At 38.3% G+C, this 25,297-nt stretch overlaps 1 protein-coding gene across 2 annotated transcripts in view; it reads right to left on the bottom strand.

Moving 5' to 3' along the window:
* Window positions 1-45: 45 nt before the first annotated feature.
* Window positions 46-25,297, bottom strand: part of LOC132707559 (inhibitory POU protein) — a 50,414-nt gene continuing 25,162 nt past the window's right edge. Inside the window, exons 2-5 of one of the 2 annotated variants that reach the window (XM_060679459.1) lie at window positions 21,892-21,948; window positions 12,500-12,673; window positions 4,404-4,711; window positions 46-4,116 (exon numbers count right to left, since the gene is read on the bottom strand). In XM_060679459.1, coding sequence (XP_060535442.1) covers window positions 3,669-4,116; window positions 4,404-4,711; window positions 12,500-12,673; window positions 21,892-21,948 — 987 coding nt within the window. In that variant the 3' untranslated portion in view covers window positions 46-3,668. The remainder of the gene's footprint in view (window positions 4,117-4,403; window positions 4,712-12,499; window positions 12,674-21,891; window positions 21,949-25,297) is intronic. The other variant, XM_060679460.1, reaches the window with a different exon arrangement.

Below are 25,297 nucleotides of genomic sequence, written 5' to 3'. Positions count from 1 at the left end.
GGACGGGTTTGGGTGTAACAAATCGCCATGAATTACTAATCGACTTTATTTATTACATAATTTATTCGGAATATTTTACATCAGATGTAAAAGTAAACAAAGGTTGTCAACGGATTTGTACAAGAAAATTGCACCGGAATCACAACGAAAAAAAAAAAAGAATCACAACATTGACTAGAGAGCAAATTAAAGTTGGAAAATGTATGTACACCTTACGGATACTAGGTTATTTACAAAAGTTGATCTTCCGCAAACGACAAGTGATATGCGTTGTTTATTTGGCTAAATTGTGATATGTTTCATATACCCTGTAGAAGGTTTTTTTTAATTTTATATCCAAGTGTGGCGGGTGAGCGAAAATTATTGTTAATAAATATTTTAAATAATTTACATTTACCGCGTCGACAGTCAACGCAACGTTATTGCTTAAAATTGAAACTATATAACGAACGAAGTATGTACAGTATGTTATAAATATACATATAATATTGCACTGGTTTCGAATAAAAATTAAAAAATGGGGGGGAGGCGTGCTCTATCGCCGCGCCCCCCCCCCGACGAACAAATTTAAACTATTATCACTCGTGATGCGAATACTGACAAATTTTTAATCCTAATACTGAGTGCAGCGGCTGAATTTTTGGTTTTTTCTCGATAAACATTCGAAAAAATTTCTATCGCTATATACAACCACGTAATTCGTCACATGTTAGGAATCGAAAGGTGTATAAAACTTGTACTGTTATGTCGGAAATGTACTGGGTGGCCCCTTTATTATTGAATGATAACTGCAAAACATTATCAATTCGTTTTTATTTCCTGCATCTTGGTCTTACCGCGTGTGAAATATTTTGAATTTTATGCAAAAAATCACGTCCGCGGGTTTACATTAGTGATTTGTCTTGATATTTTCGAAATAAGTGAATACAGGTTGAGCCAAATGATTTTAAAAATCATTTGAAGTCATGTTTATTTAAAGGAAACGCCCCATTTTTATAGTTTTATGGAAATGTTGGTAATTTCGATATTTACTCAACAAAAAGTGTTTTCATTGTTGCCATATTGACCCCTGAGTAATGATTTTATAATAAAAAAAAATTATGTTACTTTTTGAATACCTTGTTTTATTTATTTTTGATATCTCAACACAGAGCCCTTATCGAACCCAAACATATAACAAAAGGTTTCAATCGATGAAATCGTTTAATATATTTAACCCTGCAACCCAGTTTTTCGATGAGACTTTTCGAGAAGTTCAGAGGAAGTGGATACCGGGTGCCACAAGAAAGTGGGAACACAATAACTTTTAAACACCTTGAGATAGCGATTTAAAATTTGGAAGGGATAATATAGGCTGATTGTCCATTATTTTGACAATATATAGTCAGTGGTTGGTTAGTTCTGCTTTGAGCGGAAATTTTTCTGCATTTTAGGGTTCAGGAGAATATACTACGTAGGATAGGATGATTTTTCCCACTTTTTTGTTTTTTTTTTAATTTTTATTTAATTTTGAAAATTGTCTAGGAGGCTGATCATGTGAAAAATGGTAAATGAAACTTTTCTTTACTTGTCTAATGGCAAATAACATTTAATGTTATGAGTAAATAATTTTTTGGAATAACCCAGTTTTTCCAAGTAGCACCCTAGAGGGAACAAAAACTTTTTAAAGCCGGTACATTTTTTTCAACATTTTGACACCCAAGTTTTCCAAATCCTTAAAAAAATAAGCTCGCAGGAAGAAAATAGCAAGACAAGTAAAGAAATTTTTATAAAAACAAAATATTACTTAGGTGGCTTTGCTTCTATTCATCATCAAGTTGGCATGATTGAAAATTACTCACAATTTTCGAAAATTAAATTAAAATTTAGGAAAACAAAAGAAAAAAAGAGAAAAAGCGTCCTATCCTACGTAGAATGACCTCCAGAATCCACAAAAGCAAAAAAAAGGCGGTACCATTTAAAATTACTGTCGTTTCCGCTCAAACCATTGACTTCATATCTTCTCCCAAATTTCAAATCGCTACCTCAAGCCGTTTAAAAGTTATAGAGTGTTCCCACTTTCTTGGGTCACCCGGTATATATAAGGCGTTTTATTAAAAATAAAAAATTGTTACTTTAAAGGCATAGGCGATTGACAAATTATTTTTTCATTTATATTTCTAACCGAATCTAAGATCCCACGATATCTGGGCCACCCTGTACGAAAACAGAGCGGGAGGAGGACGGCCGCGGCCGCATAAAACTTTTATTATTGCCGGAGAAATTGGAATCGGAGCTAATCACAGTCCCGCTGAATATTTTATCCGTCTCTATATCCTTCGATCGACAACTTCAAAACCGGCTACCGTAATTGCACGCTATTGTACGGCCAAATATGCCAGTTTGTTGTCGCGGCATATATATAGCCCGACTAAACGTTAGAAATTCCGTTTAAAATGAAAAGTTTTACGTCGCGCACCGGCTTCGTGCTATACCGTGCCGATTATATACAGTGCCGTGTGAGCAGAGATCGTTCAGTCTGAAACGTCTTAAGAGGGAGGGGACGAGAGGCGAGTTCGTCGTCCACGAACCGCCGAAATAAAAACCGTTTGGCCAAAAATATCACAGCTGCTTGTGAGCAAAATCTTTTTAACCACAATTTTCCGTTACATCGACGCGACAAACTCGCCCCGGAACTGAAAAGTACTTTTTCCTTTAAGTCGGTTAAAAAAATAACAATTTATGCCGAGCGGTCAACTTTAACGTCCGGCGTAATAGTTCGAGTTGACCGCTTACCGCCAGCGGTCAATTAACACGCCTTACATCCGCTCACTCGCGACTCGCGAAAACTCCGAATTTCCCTAAAAAAAATGTCGATTGGAACGCTATTTTCTAGCGGACAATCCTCTAAATCTGAGCGAAATCGCACCGCTACACGTCCGACCAAGTAAATCACTGTTACAGCGGTTAACTCCGCGATTGGCAGATGATTTCAAACGATCAAGAGTCACAGTGATCCGCTAATACCGACCAAATCGTCTGATTTCGTCACTGTGTAGCGGTCGAACCGCTAACTTGAATCAGTTAAAGTCACCATTTTAGCTACTTCGGCAACGATCGGACCGCTATTTTCAAGCGGTCAATCCGCTAAATCTGCGCGAAATCGCTCCGCACCACATCCGGCCGAGTAATTCACTGTTACAGCGGTTAACTCGGCTATTGGCAGATGATGTCAAGCGGTCAAGCATCACGTCGATCCGCTAATACTGACCAAACCGTCGTGGCGCCATTTTCCATAACTCCAATCGCAATTTTAGCGGATCTGTCTACCGGTCAAACCGTTAATTTGAATCCGTCAATATCACCGTTTTCGCGGCTTTCGCAACGATTGGACCTCTATTGTCGAGCAGTCAATCCGCTAAATCTGAACAAAATCGCGCCACACTACGTCCGACCGATTAAATAACTGTTACAGCGGTTACCTCCGCGCTTGACAGATGGTTTCAAGCGGTCAAAGCGCCGTGGATCCGCTAATATTGACGAAAGGCCGTCCCACCTATTCCAATCGCGCGATTTGCAGTTTTAGCGGTCAAACTGCTACCTGAAAGCGGTCAACGTCGCCGCTTAAGCGGTTTTCGCCGCGTTAACCGCTAATGTCAATTCACGGAGAAGCCGAAATTCACCTCCGGTCAGTGCTGGGCTGCGAACTTCATCCGCTTCTGCTTTTGGCGCTGATTGCAGAACCACACGCGCACCACGTTCTTTTTGAGGTCGAGTTTTTCCGCGATTGCGGCGATTTTCTCGCCGGAGGGTCGCGGTTGGACAGCGAAATACGCTTCGAGGCTCCGCTTCTCCGGCGCCGCTATCGAGGTCCTTTTCCGCTTCTTCTCGCCCGCAGGCAGAACGCTCGGCGCGTCCGGGTCGCGCCGCTTGTTCTTCGCTTGCGCTTCCGCTTCCTCGAGCCACGCCTGGAGGATCGGTTTGAGCGCGATCATGTTGTTGTGCGAGAGGGTGAGCGACTCGAACCTGCAGATCGTCGACTGCGACAGCGCGCCAACCCCCGGGAGCTTGAGGTTTGCCAGCGCTTTGCCCACGTCCGCTTGGGTTACTCCCAACTTTATTCTGCGTTGCTTAAATCTGGAAATTACGGTGGTGTTAGAGACAATCCGCCTAAACTTTTACCCTGTCAGTTTTGCAGCTTTGAACCCTTTGCCTCCATGGACCCACAATTGCGACATTCTTATTTATATGTAATATAAAGGCGATTTAGAGCGGGTCAGACCTAAATGTAGTTAGTGGCTATCAAGTGCAACAAAATTATTGTGCTTGAACTCGCCATGAGAACAAAAAGTGAGCTCTTAGTTTTGTTGAGTATATTTTGAACAATATTAAAGAATAATTGCAAAATTGTTAATGATACAGACCTTTCAGCGAAGGCTTCCAACTCTCTTGGATCGGTGTCGGCGTCGGGATGGAGACCTGCTACGGCGGCGGCGGCGGCGGCCGCCGCCATGGCGGAGGGGTGGTGGGCACCTGGGTGGCCACCATGCCCTGGGTGGTGGCCCGGGGCCCCGTGTCCTGACAGCGGACCCGCGTGGTGGTGGTGGTTCATGAAGTGGTTCGTACCATAGGCGGAATGCATATGCGACGGAGTCTCGGACATCGGGGTTAACGTCGTCATCGACGACGAAGATATGGGATCCAGCATCTCCAGACCGTCCATATGGCTCATCTGGAACAACGAGGATGTGGTTATTCGGGTGCCGCCGTCCGCACTGATTTCAACACATTAGATTGCCCATCGTTGCCTGGGAGTGTTTTGATTGGATGCGCTGTTTGTATCTATGTCATACTATTTACAAATCCTCAGGATTCTTCCTGCGTGGGTCGTCGATGAATCGAACTTACTGGCGCTTCCCGAATCTGTTTCAGTTTCAGAAGGAATCCGGACGATTTGTAAGTAGTATTACGGTAGCTTGGGTATAACACGACCTAAAATATAGTGCAATTATTGCTTTGACGTTTTAAGTATTTTTATTCTGTATTAATTAGGTCTTGCCTGAGATGGACCGTAACGAATATTCGTAGAAACATGAAATTTTTATTTGAAACGTAAATGGACCGTTTTAAATTTGATTAAGCATTGATGCTGCGAGATATTTTCGGATAAGTAGAAGTGTTGATTTTAACATCAGGTGATATGGATCGTTCTCGAGAATTATAACTGAGGTATTTGATTGCGATCCTTCCAGTAATGCACCTGTTTCTCTGGCTGCGAGGCCGTTTTCACTGAATATCTTCTTGTATTTTTGTCTTCTACATAGTTCTTCGATTTGTAGACAATAATGGTCTTTCTTAAGACTGTAGATTATAGTCGCGTCACAAGATTACAGAAAAATATTTATTAGAATCTTGCAATTAAACATTTTTTGAAGGTTCCTGTTTTTTAACACTTTAAAATGTGGAGACCGTGGAATGAAGCAGATGTTCCCCTGTTAGAAGAAGACATGGAAAACAACGCAGAATTTGAAGAGGAAGTGGAGATGGTAGTCGAACCTAATGACAATTTAGAATACGAACTACCTCAGCAAATAAAAAAAAGAATCGATTTGTCTTCGGATGCTAAACAAATTGTTTTGAATGTTTTCAATTTTATAAGAAATTCGGAAGGGGAAGTAGGAGCAGCAATATAAACAAGATTGCTTTCGAAAAATCATTGCTGGGCGAGGCCAGTTCGTCGCAAGTAGCGCGAATCAGCTTTTTATTTTAAAAAGAAGGCGCTTCGCTTATTCTTGTCCTAGAGGGACGCATTGTTTTTCTATCGGGCTCCTGCGGACCACTATGGAAGTTTCGCAAAATCGATGTAATTTGATTTGATATAGCCCTGGATCTCCTTAGTTTACTGGTATCGGAATTTTTCCAATGGAGTAAATGTTTTTCAAAAAACTACTTGTTTTCTGAAACCATGCAATATGTGGTAATATTGAATGACGTCATTGAGGGCGAGAAATAGTAATTTTCATTTGCATTTTTTCAAATATCTCGAACAGCGTATGTGATAGATGAAAACCGTAAATACAAAAATTGTAGCCCTTGATACGGACTATAACACTGCTTGAACGGATTAGCAATTATTTATACGAATTTTGATTTATTTTTCTGGATGCCAAAATAACCACAAAAAAAAATTCAAAAATAAAAAAAAATACTTCTCGTAATTTTATTGCTCAATTTAAAGAGTCTAAATGCGGATCCAGACTTCGACTTTTCTCCCAAGTCTGAAGTCGGTAGCTTGCCACGTCTCTTTTCCACTGACGGTGGAGGGGAGACCGAAGCAAGCCTACTATACTTTGCTCACTTTGCTACCGATTGGAAGCAGTAAGTATAGGGCCCAAGCAGCTCAGTTTCTCAAAATATGGGCGGGGTATAGAAAAATAAATAAATAAATAAATAAATAAAAAAAACCAACCTATACTATAAGTTAATGATAGTGACTAGTGTCCTTGCTCACTAGCCACCAAAGAAACTCACAAAGTTAACAAAGTTCGAACCCAAATAACCAAAAACCAAATAAATAATTAATAAATAAGACCGGCACGTCAGTTTAAATCTCCATATATTGGCTCACGTACACACTAAGCACAGGAAGCTTGGTTACGATGGATCGTTTAAAAATAATTCTTACAAAAAAATGCTTCTATAATTGTGTACTTTATCTTTACCCTAACTGAGCTCTTTAATTTATATTGATATTTAAAAATTGAAATTTGTATTTAATAGGCATAAAATTAACCGGAACGTAAATAGAGGCTTATCTGTGATCCTCCAGTTACCAGCAACGAACGAGTCGGGCAAGCTCTAAGATGGCTGTTCTGTATACTGTCTACGGGTTCACCAGTCAGTGGGATAGGCACGAATGCTTATCACTCTTGGACGAGGAGATATGCACTGCAACGTCCTGAACCGAGCTAACTTGAAGACTTGACAAATTCTTGGGTTGCAGAATTCATAACACGTGCCGTCCACGAAGTAAGGAGGCACCAAATCCAATTGAACCAGAACTAGGGAAGCCAGTACCAAATGGGAAGCCAAAACCAGACCAACAATCAAAAACTGGTTCCAAAAGAAAAACCAAATCCAAAATCAAAACCCTACAAAACAAAATAATGAGTTGCGGTGTTCATAATTACTTGCAAAGCGTGAAATAAATTGTGAAACTTACGCCTGATGATCGTGGGTGGCGGTGAAGAGTGCCAGGTGCTAGGTTGGTTAGCTTTAATCCAGCCTAAGCTGTAATGTTGGGGACGTCCAAGCAAAATACTACCAACAAGACGACGATCCGCAACTTCTATACGATTTCAATCCGGTTTAATCCTCGAAAACTACGAGATGCCACAAACTTATTCGGATTGAAATCTTGCAACCACTTGCACCGGCGGAAATCGTAAAGCCAAAGAAAGAAAGACCGATGAAGTTTCACAAAGTACCAAAAAAAGAGACCGATGGTGCTGACAATACGATGTTCGGTTCCGACACCACTAGGGTGAATGGGAAAATAATGACAGAAGCTTCAGCCTTCAGAAACCTACCGAAGGTCCGTTACGGAGAACAGAGGACAGAAACACGGGGACGGTTGTAAAAGCACTATATTTCTGGTCGAAGTATACCTATGGCATTTAGAATGGGTTTAGTCTTGTCTGCATCGATACTTCTGCTAGTTAGAATGGGCTCACGTGTATACGCATAGAAATGATCGAGTATATGAGTGCACAATTTTTCGTTTTCGCCCCAGAAACCATCATTAGAGTAGCCGGGACAAGCGCAAACAACCAATTAACGTTTGATCGTTTTAAGGTACTTAATCGGTGAAATTTTAATTAGAAACGGGTCAGTATGGCCGAGATTATTTCGTATTGTCGGTCGAATAGTTCAACGCTAACCACGAGCTCTCACCCCGCCCCCCTGGAGGCGGTGGGAGGCGGGCGCGGAGCGTTTTAAAGCCTAATACATGCGGATCCCCGGGGGAGCCTTGAAATTTTTTTGATTATAGCCCAAAAGTTGGACGCCTAACGTCGCGTTGGGGTGTTTTCGTATTTACGAGCTTTTATTCGCGAATTATGCGGGCGAAGAATTTCCCCTCTGCCACGGATATGTTAAACAACCGCCATTCAATAAAAAAACTTCTACTTGTAATCTTTTCGAATAATCGTTTTAATTGAAAGACTGAAATTCAGACATGCAGTTCATCCATTTTAATTGATAACATTACACAACAACACATATAGAATGGGAGAAACTCACTCCATCAACAAGATAATGAATGACAACATCTGAAGATGTTGATAAGATGTAAATTCATAAGGAAATAGTTGAACAGGTTAATCAGATTTAACTAGCAATGGAAATTTGAAAACAGAAGCACTGGGGGTGCAGCACGGATACCACGAAGACCACACAAATGATGTCTACAGTGGAATAGAAAACAATAATATCCAGGTTAGGAAAATCACTATTCCACCTGAGTGAAAAATGAAGACCTTAGAGAACACAGTCATAAAATGGGTTAGAATAAGAAGATAACAACAGCAACAGACTATATGGAATAAATTCATTAACAAATCAAAAATTGGATTTCGAATAAAGAAGTTGCCAATTTTGTGATTTTTCCTTATACACGACACGTCTTTACTTATCTCCAGAGGAAAAAAATCCAGTGCAGTAATATCTGTAGATCTTGCAGGCCATTTTATTGACCCCATTCTACCTGTTGAAACCAAATGTTTCTATCTGGCATGGCTGATTTAATAAAAACCTTATATCATTGTTATCATAAAATGGCCAAGGAAGTCTCGAAAATTCGTTTTTGGAAATTTTTGGCCAAGGCTAGAAGTGTAGAACAACCTCCCAAAATCGCCGAGAAGTATTAGCAACGCTCTATTTGCAAGTTTTTAATCAACCTTACTTGAGTTTGGTAGAAGCACAAAATGACTGAAAAAGATTAGCAAGTATATTTTTGCAAGTTTTTAGTTAACCTTACTTGAGTTTGGGAGTTTGGGGACTCAAGGGGCTCGTTTAGTTGCCTAACGTTTGACAACGAGCTCCCAAATGACTGCGAAGCATTTGCAAATGTATTTTTCAATGTTTCTAATTAAGCTTAATTAAGTTTAGTGACTTAGACGACTCCAGGCGCACGTTCGTTGCCTAACGTGCACAGTAGTAGCAACATCTGCAACGCAGTACAGCAAAAATGTTTAGAAAGGGTCATTCAAAATGGCTGCCAAATGCAAGCCAATGCGTTTCTGGTCGCTAAGACGTCGCGGATGTTACTTTGTCGTAGTAAAACCAGGGCATAAAGGTCGCGAAAACATTTTGCGGCCCAAATCTTTCGATAAAAGGCTACATAAAGCAAACAGCGTGCTTCGAAGGCATTTTTACGTCGGCGTATACGACCGTATCGGGTAGCGCATGTAAAATCGAAAAAAATGTACGTATAGGTGCACATAAAACCCGGCGGTGGGGCCGGGAGGGGGTTTGGGGGGTTAAAAATCCCCGTCGTTGCGTACGCGAGCGAAAATACACCCCGTCCCCCCGCCGCGGCCGCCCGTAGTCGGCACACGCAATTCGCTTTTTTTTTTTTTTTTTTTACGCCCATATTTGCTTTTTCGCCGTTTGTTTTGTTTGGAAATTTCGTCAATTTTTGATGACTTTTCCGGATGTAAAAATTCCGCCGCTTTGACCGGGCGTTTAATTTTTTTTTTCGACGCCCGGACGCCATTGTTCCGCGTGGTATATAGGACAGAAAAAAAAACAACAACATTTTTATGTTTTTTTTTTCTAATAAAATAAAAATTTCAATCAAAGTTGATATGGCGCACGCAGATGAAACTCAGAGAATTTAAATTTTAGATTTTAATGAATATGGAGACAAACCGAGAACTCAAGAAGTTTGGACGAGAAAAAAACATACACAACGTCCACAAAAAATAAATGTTTTGGTGCGGATTTTGAATAACGAATTTATTGGACCTTGTGCATTCCATCAAAATCTTACTTATTTATTTAATCAAAGTCATAAGAAAAAAATATAAAAATTTCATCAAAAGGTCTACATATAATACGAACACAATGCAAAAGATAAAATTTCCTTCACTTATACATTCCCTACTTTCAAAAATCTTATAATTAAAATACATCAATTTTGAACAAGTGGTAAAATAATATTTATTAAGAACTTTTAATGTGTTGTTAGTGACGTTTAAACGAAAGTTTAACAGAAGAATCTTGGAGGGATTCTTGACCGTGAGGCCAGATATCAAAAGAAGCATGGTTTCCAAAATTTTGGTTTTAGATGGACGGTGTTGGGGGCTTTTTTCTCACATAGTTCGGATGACTGGTAATAATGAAGGACCCATAGATATTCCTGATATTTATTCAAGAGAAATTTTGACAGCAACTCATATAATTTTTCTAGACAATAGGTTGATTGATGATGCTAACAATACTATTTATAAAACTTTTGGATTCGTCTTGTGTCGGTTGTTGTTGAGTCGAACTTGATAACGTTTTACCAATCATCCTGTTGGCTTGTTCAGAGCTCAAATGCAACTGACGTTTCTGTCAAATTGTATTACAGTAGCCTGAAGAAGTTTCTTTGAATAATTAAAGATGCCAACGATACGGTGAAGGGGTAATCCTGATTTGTTGTTGTTGACCTAGTTAAACGTTGACAGATTTTTTCATAGATTCTAATAGAATAGAAGCCTTAATAGCAGAATTAGGTTTGCGTTCTATAGATGACTATAGGATCCGTATGTACAAATATCTTGATTTTTTTGCTGATAGTTGCATTTTAGGAGGTTTCGATGTTTTAAGGAATTTTGAATTTTAAATCGAAGGTTTATTGTCTTGAATTATTGCAGCAATTTAAGTAGAGTTCAACACATGTTTTTTTGCACCGTTTGCTGTGACTTGCATTAGCCAGCTTCGCAATCAAGAATCGTGCTGTACCGGTTCTGCCAGACTTTGGATAGTGCTGATGGTCGTGATGGTATCACAGTCATTTTGTTCTTTTTTCCATTGACATGACATGCGTTATGCTACCATCGGAGCAATTTCTGGAGTACATCATATCTGACATTGTCAAATGCCTCATAATCGACAAAATAGTCACTCTTAAAGTCCTTTTCAAATGTTCTGGTGTGGATGACTCGAAGTAGCAGTTTCAGAAGATGACTCATTAAACTAATTAAGCTGTAGTCTTGACATTTTACGGCGTTGGAAGTCTTCGGGACTATTATAAACGTTGACTGTAACTGAATGAATATGACATGTGTCATAAATAAGATGTTCGCATTTTTATCATGTAATAACTTTAAGGCCTCGATGTCAATGTCATCTGGACCCGGCACTTTATGCATTTTTGCAGTTTTAAGTGCATAGACGATCTCATCTTTCAATATACAAGGGCAGCGCCAAAATTTCCCGGCCTGAATATGAAAGAAACAGAGTGGCGTAACAATTTTTTATTATTTTTCAATATAATCCCCCTTAACTTCAATACACTTATTACATACAAATTGGTAGGGGTGTTCTATCTTCTTTGAAATTATTGAAGACGTTATTCATTCATATTCCCGACAGCTCTTCTTGCGATATTATGTACTCGTTTTGCTCATTTCGTATTCTAGATTTATGCTGTTTCCGATATACGTGTGATATTCCTTATGTAAGCCAAACGAGTCCTCTTTGCTCTGTAAAGCTTTAACTTCATCGCAGCGTTCTTCCATTCGCTCTTCTAATCCTAACCCGGATACGTCTACAATTGTTGATTTAATACCATGCACAATGTATTCAATAACATCTGCATCCTCACTTAACTCATCGATTATAACCTTAGCGTACGTGTTTCTAGTGTCGGTATCTCTCATTAGCTCTCTTGTCCTGGAATAATAAAAGTTAATTGATCTTTTACCGAAAGCTCCAATGGTTGGAGGCACTTTGGCTTGGGGTTTACTAAATAGTTTTAGGGATCTGATAAAGTAAGCAATGTCGGAAAGTCCGAAAATCTCGCAATGCCTAGTTTCCGGCCGGAAGTGGCTTAGAACCGGCGTCACTAAACTACTTTTTTCATATCGTCAATGCCTTTTGTTTGTCGAAAGCGATTATATCCGTACGAGCGTGCAGCCGACCAAATTACACAAAACAACGGCCGAGCAAACACTCGAAAGCGGCACACAACAACCCTCGTGCGTACATACGCACACACGCGTAGAACGCGAGTCGTAACATTTGACAAACGACTGCCGTTCAAACATCAGACATTTCCCCGGGGGGTCGTACGGTTCCCCCGCGGGCCGCCCCTGTGTTCTACACGTCAAATGACCACTTTACACCATTGCCGGCTCTAATGGTGAAATACGGCACCGCGGGGACCCAGAAACCCGCGGTCTCCATACGTGAATCATGGCATATATGTATAGGAACTCGTTTATGGGCAATTTTCTCGTCTGCGACGACTTACTTGGTGCGGTCTACTAACCGGGGGCGGGGCGGTCATGCTGTGATGGTACATCATGTCGTGTTTGAGCTGGGGCAGGCCCCCGGGGCCCCCGGAGCCTTGGTGCTTGATGTCGACGGCGGCCAGGGCTTCGGCCCTGCTGATCAGGCCGTCGTTGAGCCCGGAGAAGATGTCACCCTGAAATGACGAAACGGTGGTAACTTTGCTGGTCGAAAGACTTTATTGTGGGGAGGGACGTTATAGGATAAGGTATTTGATTAAATATTTTAACTGCGTTATAGCCAATAGATCTCTGGAAAGTTACCGAATTGTGTCTAGAAACGCAATGTCTCAAACAATGACGGGTGTTTCGACTATGAAGGCAAAGTTTATCAAACAAGTACGACGGGGTCTATTGGAGTTTAGTCAAAAAAACAAAGGTGGCTAACTGAACTTTATGTCGGTCCTCCAGCTTGAGCCAACCCGAATCAGAGGGACACTGTGAAATATTGAAGCGACATGGGACAAAACTGACATATCACAGAGTTTAAGTTTGACTTCTTTCCCGTCAAACCACCCGTCTCAAGAAGGAGAGATAATCTCATCATTTAACGTAATCTTATAAGATTCGTTTTTTACAATATCATCCCTTTTATATCCAAATAATAACATCTGCGTTGTGTTAGTATTCAGTAAGAGGTTATGAGCCGCAGATACCTCCGAAATTATTTTTAGATCTAAATTTATTTTACTAGCGGTATATAAAGCTTCACTAGCAGCAAAAGATAGATATATCTAAGTATCATCGGCGTATTGATGAGATTTACAAAATTTAAGATAAGTAGAGAAGTCAGCCGTATAAACTGCGAACAGAAAAATTTGAGTTTAGCTAAGAGAAGGTGTCCAAGAGTATGAGACAAGAGTTTAATTTAGAATCCGCTGCTCCCAATAAATCGTCAGTAACATGAAGCATAGCAGAAATAGTGCTGTGACGAGGTCGAAAACGTAATCCTTATCGGGCGTTTCTTTAAGTCCGTTTCACCTAACGCATCACCCTCTTGGTTTGGTGATATCGTCTTACGGGTATGCGATTTGTAGAAAAATCACCTGCCGTCCAATAAATACATATATGTATATGTATAAATATTTTTTTCCTACCCACTCCAACTGTTGCATACCTTTTAATATTACCGAAACGGTGACCTTGCTACAGAGAAAGAAAAAAAACTAATATGACCCAACTTTTTTTTTCGGAACGTTGCGGAGGGTCCAAAGTTATGAGAAACTAATAGTAATAATAATAATTACAAAAAGTTCAAGTTCATCCTCTAGACACTGAAATTAATATTGATAATAAATGAAATTTGGAAATAAAATAGTATACAAGGAAAAACAAAAAAAAACTAATGAAAAACCTACGAAAAGCATCCAACAAATCCCTTTTTGAGAACTGCCTAATAGTTTTTCCGATAATTTAACTTTTCTACAAAAAATACTAGTGTGATGTCAAGTGGATGCATAATACTCTCACTTCTCTTAAGCTTTCGATAGGGTCGTCATATTTTTCTCCACAAAGTCGTGGAGATGGGCTTCGATTCAAATCTAGTATTGTTCTTTGAGTCGTACTTGACGTAGAGAGTTAAGTGTTTAATGGTACGGTTCGATGCTAGTGAAAAACGCAAAGTGGTAAACGGGAATACAACCAATGAGGAAAAAGAATTGGAAATTTAAGATAATTCCCAGGTCGGTAGCCGTCGAGTAGCTAGCTAATGTGATTGCCTTCATACACTACACATAACTGCACCAAGAACTTCTATATCGTGATTTTGCCAAAAAGAACAACCTGGGTATTGGAATCGTTTAATATCAGACCATGGGCTTTGGCGAGAAATCACTTCAAGATCCTCACTTATGTATATGAGATGAGAATAACATTTATTTAGGTTCCTAGAGAAGTCAAACATGTAAATCGAGAACAATAAAGGTTAAATCGCTTCAAGATAGTAATTTATGTCATTGAAAGACAAATTTGCCGAGAATTGAACGAGAATGACAAGCGTATTTGCATATCAACGGCATACTGATGGGAATAAATTTATTTAGCTGCCTTGAGAAGTCGGACATGTAAATCGATAACAATAAAAGTTAAATCACTTCCAGATCATCATTTATATCATTGAAAAATGAAGCTACATCTTTGATTGAGAATGACCAGTATACTCGCATATCAACGGCATACTGACGAGAATGACATTCATTTAGGTGCCTAGAGAAGTCAGATGTGTAAATCGAGAACAATAAAGGTTAAATCACTTCAAGATCAACATTTATGTCATTGAAAAATAAAGCTACATCTTGGATCGAGAATGACAAATATATTTGCATCTCATCGGTACACTGATGAGAATAATTTTCATTTAGGTGCCTAGAAAAGTCAGATGTGTAAATCGAGAACAATAAAGTTTAAATCACTTCAAGATCCTCATTTATGCCGTTGAAAGACAAAATAACATCTGTGACCGAGAACGACAAGTAACATTAGCATTCCTGATGAGAGTAACATTTATTCAGGTGCCTAGAGAAGTCAGATGTGTAAATCGAGAACAATAAAGGTTAAATCACTTCAAGATCCTCATTTATGTCGTTGAAAGACAAAGTAACACCTGTGACCGAGAATGACAAGTAGCAACAGCATACTTGATGAGAGTAACATTTATTTAGGTGCCTAGAGAAGTCAGATGTGTAAATCAAGAACAATAAAGGTTAAATCACTTCAAGATCCTCATTTATGTCGTTGAAAGACAAAGTAACACCTGTGACCGAGAATGACAAGTAACATTAGCATTTCTGATGACATTTATTTAGGTGCCTAGAGAAGTCAGATGTGTAAATCGAGAACAATAAAGGTTAAATCACTTCAAGATCCTCATTTATGCCGTTGAAAGACAAAGTAACACCTGTGACCGAGAATGACAAGTAGCATCAGCATACCTGATGAGAGTAACATTTATTTAGGTGCCTAGAGAAGTCAGATGTGTAAATCGAGAACAATAAAGGTCCTAAAATGCTGCACTGAGGAACTCAACTTTAAATTTTTATAAAAGTAATAGCGGTGTCGCTTAATCCACAGAGCTTTAACTTTAAAATATCATTAAGATTAAGATTTTGATTTAAGGCATCTATAATCCAATAAAATTTAACAGTGATGTTAATAATAATCATGGCCCATGGTGTCAGATAAGGAGTAATTAAAGAATTTTTTTTTCGATTTTCCGTAACGCAAAGTAGGTAAACGGCACTCTTCGAGCCGTCCCTATCAAAAGATACAGTACGGGTCGCGTAATCCGAACGAGCGATAAAACGATCGGAAAACGAAAAGCGCGGAAAAACTTTCCCTTTCCGCCGAAAGAACACATGTAAGCCCGACTTTTATTAATGAATTCTGATTTATTTATGACACGGTCGCACCTGTTGATCGCGCGACATGTACGTTCCATTGTAACCGGTAATTTTTTCATAAGTGTGTTAATATTTCAGGCCGGCGTTTAGTTTTCTATGTCCACTGTAAATATTTTACTTTCCGGCGGGGATTTTTGACTTTCGACGGCGCGGAGCGGGCCCACAGGTTGACTTTTTTTTAGAATCAACTTATTATCATTAAATATTTTTATGTTTAACCATTGCTCACAAGAAACTATTTTAGTATACAGTGCGTTCTGACACGCAATATTACCAAAATCATTTATTAATATCAAATATTTTATTTTGTTTATCAGAGTCCGTCATATGTTTTTTCGAATCGAATCGAAACTGTTTACGATGCGAAGGCTTAAGCAATCTCTCAATGCTTAAGTTATGGGAAGGTATGTATTTCGATTTATTTCACTCTAAAATGCAATATCTAGTTATGCAGTCAGAGCGTTTCGTTTTCGAAAAAAAACTCTTAGAAGAGGAAATTTTTTTTTGCGAAAAGACTGAGAAAGAGGTCACCATTTTAGTTAGTGTCACTTAGCGTCATCCACGAAACTTAAAGTAATTTTATTTATTTAGTCCGTTTGACATTTTTATAAAGCTCCAACGCAATTTTCAAATAATTCTACATATATTGTGCTCATTTTTTTTTTAAATCAAATATAATTCAAGTATAGGGTTTCTCCTAAATACCTAAATTTCAAAATTTAAACCTATATAACCTGTCCACTTTTACAAATTTGTTAAGTGACCTTAAGTGTTTTACACTTTTATTGTTATATTGTTTTATTGAAGTTATATGTATTTGTTTATTTTGTTTTGACTTCCTACACATACATAAATAAACAAACCTAAGCCTAAACCTATACATTTTCTCCATTTTTTCTTCAAAACATGCTAAAAAGAGAAGGGGATAAAATGTCAACAAGCAAGACTGTGTAATAGAAAAGGAAACATGTTTATGGATCTCGGAAAACTCAGTGGCACGCATTTTCAGTCGACTAGAATTCAGTTCGTTACATTGTTTTGCAAAAAAAAATCAAAAATAGGTCACCACACCATTTTACGCAGCTTCACTTAGCGTTATCTACGAAACTTCAAAACCAAAAGATCTCTTTTTAGTAAAAAATATGCTCGTTATTTTATAAAAAAAAATGTTTTTTCGTTTTGATGTTGATGTTTTACGTTTTTTTAAAGGAACAATTAACTCGAAAGTTCTGTGATAAAAGAAATATTGGCAAAAAGTACGGGACTATTAAAAAAACTATTTTTCTACTTGGTATTGTTTCCCCTCTATCGGACGTTGCAGGTTTCATTAAGAAAAAACCCTCAAACAATTTGTGATTATTACTTTCCGACGTACAGACGCTTTCTTCTCTTAATTGGCCATCATATTATGTCATTTTTGACAGATCCGCTGTTTTTTTATCAAAAACTCAAAAATACTGCTTTTATTTTAGTACTTTGGGTTAGTTTCGTCCTCATAAAAAAATTGAAACTAATTCTAAGGCAACTTATTATCTTATAAAAACATTTAGAAAATACAATAGAAATAGAAATCTCAATATCTTGTTTGACAGTGTTCCATGTAAATTTATTTGGGCCGTTTGACGGTTTGACGCAATTTTTCCATAATTCTAAATATATTGTACTATTTTTTTTCCAAATCCAATATAATTCAAGTATAAGATGTCTCCTATTGTATTTTGATACAAAATCCTATCCTTTGTCAATTTAGTTTGTTGCAATTGGCCTCGTTGTAAAAATGTGCGGCAGTATGGCGAGGGGCGCCACGAGAAAGGGAGGGCAACTTCATATATTATATTATTGGTCTACTGTTCGAGTGGCTCGTTTTTGGGTCGCCAGATCAAAAGAAACGCCCGTAATAGCGGCGTCGGTTGCTGTGTTCCCCTGCGCACGCCACTGAACGCAAACTTTAAAACAAAGTGGACGTCGGGCCAGGGGAGACCTAAAAAATCGCATTTTTTATTTTTTTAGAAAACTTCCCGACCCCCCAGCCCCCCCATTTTCAATAGGTTTCAATACGTCCGGTATCGTGTTTCATAGCAAGGTCCAAAAAACAGTCGAAAATCGCGAAAAAAAAGATGGATACCGGCGTCGGATCGGGCCATTTGTTATAAGCTTATCTGCCTCGTCGAAGGTTAAAAAGGGGGCGAATTTCAACTTTGTAGCTCCAATGGTTCGAAAGTTATTCAGGAAAAACCACAAGACGAGAACGGAGAACGGACAAACAGACAAAAAAAATAGTTTTTTTCGACGGTGATCATTTCTGTACCAACGGCGATCCCATAGGACCTACCGTTACCGAGATATAAATTTTTTATACGGGCGCAGATACTTTCGAAAAATTCGATTTCAACGATCTTCGAAAGCAACAAGTTCCATAACGACGATCACTACCAAACACCACGCAGAAAAACAGAGACTGAGAGCGACACATTGAGGGGCAGAGGCCAGTGACACTAGTCCCAAGTCCAATAATAAATGCCTTTTATTCAAGTAAATATGTTCAGTAGAATGTATTCAATCAAACATTGACAGCTTTAAGAGAAAAAAAATGCAATAACAATGTTTAATCTGGACTTTGACATTGCATCTCTAATATTAACAGGGCAAAGGGAGCTAGGAGCTAGAGCAATCATGATTAATTAATATAAAACAACTAATATGTGTCTCTCTGCGATCATTTATATTCAATCCCCTATATCCGCTGACAAAGTTTAAACAAACAATTAAAATCAGGAACCAGACTGATTTCGAAAAAACGTGGCAGTGCAAATCGTCCACTCGGTACTATGCGCTACGCAGTCTACAATGTCACCAAGCAGCTTTGTATTTTTAAGGTTTTATGCCCGAGAGGGAAGCATTGTTTTTGTATCCTGCCACTGCGGACCACTATGGGACTTTGGCAAAATCGATTTCATTTTGGTGTGAATGCACTCGGTATAAAGTGTCTTTCACGTCTGGCCGAACTTCAAAGTTACGGCAAAGTTTGGTAAATATTAAAATTTTTACAAATAATAGCGATTTCCAATGACATTTTTTTAAATATTTCACGAACCCTGTATTATAGATTAAACTTGAAACTCTCCCTCGACACAGTTTACGATACTGATCAAATAAAATTATCCCATCTTTAACGGTTTTTCATTTATCGCCACTAATTTACCCACAAAAACGGAAATGTTTAGGACGTTTAGATTTTTTGACCACAAACGACACACCCTGTATATGATTTAAACAATGTTCGAAGTAGAGGTTATAGCCCTGGATCTGCCACGTTTCCTAGACCAAGAATTTTTTGAAAATAGTAAATGGTTTTCGAGAAAATAAGTTTTTTCTGAAGCCATGCAGTGCGCCGTAGTAATCAATGAAGTCATCGCGTCTTGACAGCCCCCGAAATATGGATTTTTTCAAATATCACTGCATAAAATTCAAACAATGTTCGAATTAGAGGTAATAGCCCTGGATCTCCCATTTCTCCTGGTTTAGGAATTTTTCCAAAGTTTTAGCAGTCCATACGGACTATATGGTCGCGTGAAAGAAAATGGCTGCTGAAACACAGCCTCCTAGTTATGGTCAATTATCTTTATAAAGGGAATCCAACTTTCAGTTTTTTGCAATTTGCCGGCGCATCCTGTACATTTTTAAAAAATCATCAAGAATAAATATTTTTGGTATCATTGATTTTCTCAGATAGTCGCTACGTCATCGGCTTTACAGTACAGACGGACGTTGAGAATGTCAGACGCATAAACTGAAATGAGTAGTGGTCCCAAAGCAGAACCCTGTGGCACCCCAGAATGTAAAGCTATATAGAGCAACTGAACTCATTTTTACCTTAAATGGCTGGGGTTGTTGATTGCAGAAACGATGTTTCATATGCAAATTAATTATTAATTATGTTTTCAGTGAGGGCAATAGACCTGGAGGAGATGAGACGCACGAAATTTCATTTGTGAAGTGGGACCACCCCTTCAGATAATGATTTGGCGTGGTCAAAGAAGCACTACAATCAAAAACCTCGTATTTGACTCTAGAAGATACCAGAATTGCCTTTCTTGTAGCGGCGCTCCCCAAAACTCCCGCGTAATCCTACTCCGACACGAAAACAATTAGTCTTACGCAGAGTCGGGGCAGGGGGGGGGGCGCTAATTCATCCCATTACTCTCGCGTTCCGCATACCTCGGAAACAGATGAAGAGTTATGGCGGCCGTGACAAGTGATAATCGCGGTAATTCCATTGCCTACTCGTTAGTTTCGCCGGAGTAGCGGCCGTAGATTTATCACCGGGGCGAGTTTGGAGGTTAGGCGGGCGGGAGGGGACGGCATTCGTTTTCGGACGTCGCTTTTCGGATAGGTTTATGAAAAGAGCTTTAATGAAAGTCCGTCGACGATACCACATGGGTTTTGGAAATTGGAAGAGATGTGGTCGAATAACCCAAAAATGGTGATTGGAACTTGTTTTATGTTTTTAGGATTATCTTGCTAATTCTCAACTGTAAGTGTCATTTTCTTGGGTTACTCCTTCTTCTTCTAGTGTCACACGCTCGGATAGCGTTCATCACAGTTCGATGTAAATAGGGTGGCTCCATTTTGAATGTTACACCAGTCCCTTATAGTGCGAAACTAGGAATGCTGTTTTCTGCACTCCATCTTTCCCATAACTACGGTTTTCAGCAAGCAAATATGAGTCCTAAAGAAGAGACTTTACCATATTTGACTGTATCCAGTAGCTGACTTTCTTTGTAGTTCCATTTCACTTATTACATGCTCTGTTCATGAGAATTTTTGTAATCTTCCCAAGACTGACATCTACAGTACTTTAATTCCATTAAGACACTTAATTATGAGGGACCCTCTTTATATCCCGTATGGCCAAATTGGTCAGATTTAGCGTTACGCCAATCAAGATTTTAGGGCATCTCTAGACCAATTGATATATGAGATATAATTTCTTCATCGCAATCCCATTTGTTCGTTATGTCGTCTTCTTGGGTTTGTGGGCTAACCACCACTAATTAAGTGTTACTTATGTTCATAGTAAGTCACTACCAAAACTTGTAAATCCTTCTATAAATTGAGGACGTTGTATATTCATAAACATTTTCTCAGTAAAAAAGTCAATCTTAAGCTTTGTGATATGTCAGTTTTATCCCATGTCGCTTATTGCAGTATCGTCTATTGGCCAGCTATACTAAATCGAGTTCAGTAAGCCACCTTTGCTTCTTCACTAAACTCCAATAATACCCCGCCGTACTTGTTTTATAAACTTTGCAGAAGAACTGACCTTTGCATTCCTAGACACACATCGGTGACTTTCCAGATATCCTTTAGCTTTAACGCAGTTAAAGGATTTAATGAAATACCTTACGCTATAACGTCCCTCTCCGCAATAAAGTCCCTCAAAAAATCGTTAATCATGTTTATTAGGCCAGTCATTATCTAGCAAAAGCGTATGAGTTCATGATGTGTAACTATTTCTTATATTTACGATTGATATACGGGTGTCTATTTTGTTGTCAATAACTTATATTGTAATATTTATTATTGTTGATCATTAACAATCCCATAATATCTCGGGAGCTGCCTTACACCTTGGACAAGCACGTGGGGGTTAAACATGGCGGATACGCCACTGGGCTGGCAACACTTAAAACGACCGAAATGGCTGCCGAACCGTCGTAACATATCTACTCGCGTAGAAAGGGTTGCGTGTCTCTTTCGCCATTACATCGTACGTTATTGGTCTGTTTACCGCAATTTTCCGTATCCACTTAACCGCGGGAGATTTTTGTGGAAATCGTGGAACGGAAGTTGATGGATGCCTTTTTCGACGTGGCGCGACGCCATCAATTATTTATGAAGGAAGTTGCACGTGAATTTGGGCGCGGGGAGGACGAAACTAACGGAAGAGCACTTACGTTGTGTCTTGGAGACCACGAGTTGCACATGATCGAGGCGTCTTCCAAAATTCGACTCTGAAAACAAAGAAAATGCGGGTTAGAAAAGCTCGTGACTTTTATTTATTTATTTTACTGGACTTGTTTACAAAATATATCTCCGTGTAAACAATAACTACCAACATACAGACAAAAACACAAGACGATGATAAAAAAATTGGTTTCAGGAGTGACACAGGGTTCAAATTTTGGACCCCAGTTGCATCGCTTGTATACATTTTCCTAAATCGACTCATATGATGATGACGCGTAGCTGTCAATCGATTATTTACGACACACCAGCACCAAAACAATTTAAGCTGAAATTTCAAAAGCAAAAAACGCAAAAGTGAAAGCAAAATAATAAATAACCTTAATTTTATTATGATCCTAAGTACCAAAGGCTTTGCTATAGTCAAATTTATTGAACCAAGTTTTGCGTTGAGGAGACATAGTACTTTGTCCGGCTCTAGGCATTGTAAAAAAAACAGGACACATTATTTTGTTTTCAAACGCGAATGGACAACATTTTGAAAATTTTATTTTTTGATTTATTTATGTTACATTTTATTCTTTGTTAGTATCAATGTTCAAGTACGCAACTGTCATTTTTACGGTCACGTTTAAAATGTGCATTTGGGTTGGAACTGAGTATGACTTTTAAATTTATTAAATCAAAAATATTTTATACATAAAACCTCCTTATGATAAAAATTCTTCAAAACTGAACACAGAATAATAAAAATTGATAGTTTTTGAGGAAAACTACTACAAAATCCAGTTTTTCGTAAACTTTTGATTACTATCATCTCGGAAATTATTACAGCCATCGAAAGAAGAGAAAAAAAATTGGATTTATTAAAAATACTTCATAAATTTCATCATCATGGCTAGTAATATAATTGACACGTGTTCTGTTCTAGTAAACAGTTTTTCTAAAAACAATTATGAATTTTTACTTTCAAGTATCAGCGGAAAGCGTTTAACTAATTATATTATTATTTTCAATTTTAATGTGAGATCAAAGTGAGGACCCTGTTGAGTTCAAAATTGCATTTAACTTAAAAAAAACTATTTATGGAAAAGGTATTTAATGTCTTTTTTCAGATAAAAGTTGTTATAAAACGAATAATGTGGTTGAATTAATGTTTGGGCTATTTGAGAGAACAAAAGCCTGTAGATTAGTAGATTTTATTACAAGAGATAACATAAAGGAATTAACTTATTTCAATATTCAGTGCTTAGTTTCTCATATATACGACTGGAAACTATTCCAATCAGTTGTAAAGTATTAGTAAAAGAACCGAAATCTAGCACAGTTCAAGAAAAACTGCAAAATATAGATTGCGATTATGATTTTGAAGTTTGTGCGAATGACAACCCTGTAGTGGGAGTAACGAAACATTTACACCCCATATCCGAAAAACTTCAAGAAGGAGTAAAAGCCTTTATGGACGTTTATAATGCAAATAAGTAAGAGCATGTCAAGTGGACCCCCCATTTACCACGTGATCATAAAAAATTAATCTATATATATATTTTATAAGTACTTATGATGGAAAGTTGATCCCCCAACCGATTTTCTAAAATTTTGATTCATTTTGCGTCATAGGGACGAGATGTATGATTATGTCCCTTGATATTATTTTGATATAGTTAGGTATCTATAATTTTCGCCAATATTTGCGAAAGGACTATACGCGACGGCCGTCAGGCGACGTCGCGGTCCACGACGCCGACGTCCACTTACGTGGACCTGGACGTCGGACACATCATCCCTCGCGGCTAGGATTATTGTAATTTCCACCCCGCTGATGTGTACGTACACACACATCGATGCGATAATTCCCGATAAAAATCGATAGGTCGCCACCACCATCCACGCTCGTCCATATACGTTTCCGGGCAATTTTTAATTCGATAACTCCGGGAACCGAGTTATTACTTGAGTGGTTTTTGGCACGTGCCGCTCATTTGGTGCACCCCCGTCCGCTTTAACGCACTTGTTACCCAGCGACGGGACACGTGTCTGACGAGCGGTGTATGATTTATGTGTGGGAGGTGGTGCGTCAAGGAAATTGAGCGTCAAATTTGACGAGGCTCGTTCAGGGGAGTTTCGAACATACTAGGACGGCCAGATCTCCAGACCTTACTGTCCTGGGACTTTACCTTTGGGATAAAAAAAAATCTGAATTCATGGAATCATATTTGCTGGAAATTTTTACTCGGAACGAAAAGCAAAACAAAATTTGTTTATTTTGAACCGAGCATATCCAATTTTTGTCATCGAATCTATCACAATATTACAATGAGTGAATATTTTCTTGTAGTACCGCCAAAAATATAGTGCATTTATTGCTTTGACGCTTTAAGCATTCTACAGTACCTTAACTGCAGACCTTCGCAGGACCGTGGTAAAATCTGCTTGATATGGACCGTCACGAATTTTCGTGGAAACTTAAACTTTTTATTTGAAACGTAAATGGACAATTTTAAATTTGATCAAGCATCGATGCGGCGGGGTATTTTCGAATAAGTAGAAGCGTTTATTTTAGCATCAGGTGATTTGTATCATTCTTAAGAGTTTAATCTAAATTGCAATTAGTTGGTATATATTACGGGGGTATTTGAATGTGATCCTTCCAGTAAGAGCGTATTTGTGTACCTGATTCCCGAGCGTTGACTCTACGAAACTGTTTTCACTAGATAGTTCAAAAAATAAGGTTGAGTAGATATAAGACAGTGACCAACTGATACGAATTAAGGAAAGAAACGGGCAAGCTGTAGGAATGAGATATGGCCGAACAGGTCCGTACTTTGCTTAGAATTTAATTATTTGGGGTTTTGTTAGGAAGGATACTAAACAATATTTATTATAAATTATTTTTATTACCTGCTTAAATAACTTAAAATTTTTCACATAATATATCAGTATCACTATCGCTATCATCGCCTGTTCTAATTATTATTTGTTCTATATTTCTAGATATTTTGTTTTTATAAAAAACTATTTACTTATCTGGTCTTTTCCTTCCCGTGAGCTTATTTGTTAACGGATTTCGAAAATTTTGATGTCAAAATATTGCAAAAAATGGACCGGTTTTAAAAAGCTTTTGTTCCGACTAGGGTGTTATTTGAGAAAAGTAGGTTATGCTAAATAATTATTACTTCATTACATTAGATGGTATTTGCCAATAGACAAGTAAATAAAAGTTTCATTTACCATTTTTTCGATAATCAGGCGACCCGGCAAGCATTAGTTATGATGGGCACACTCAATTTTCAAAAATTAAATAAAAATTTAAAAAAAAAACGGAACAGAAAAACCGTCCTACCCTACATGGAATCCAAAAATGTAAAAAAATATGGGTAAGTGCAACCATTGAGT

This window comes from Cylas formicarius, unplaced genomic scaffold, assembly GCF_029955315.1.
Source record: "Cylas formicarius isolate icCylForm1 unplaced genomic scaffold, icCylForm1.1 PGA_scaffold_9__14_contigs__length_23061073, whole genome shotgun sequence".
Classification (NCBI taxonomy): domain Eukaryota; kingdom Metazoa; phylum Arthropoda; class Insecta; order Coleoptera; family Brentidae; genus Cylas; species Cylas formicarius.
The sequence above is the reverse complement of the archived record's forward strand: the minus strand, read 5'-3'. Positions and strand labels throughout refer to the sequence as shown.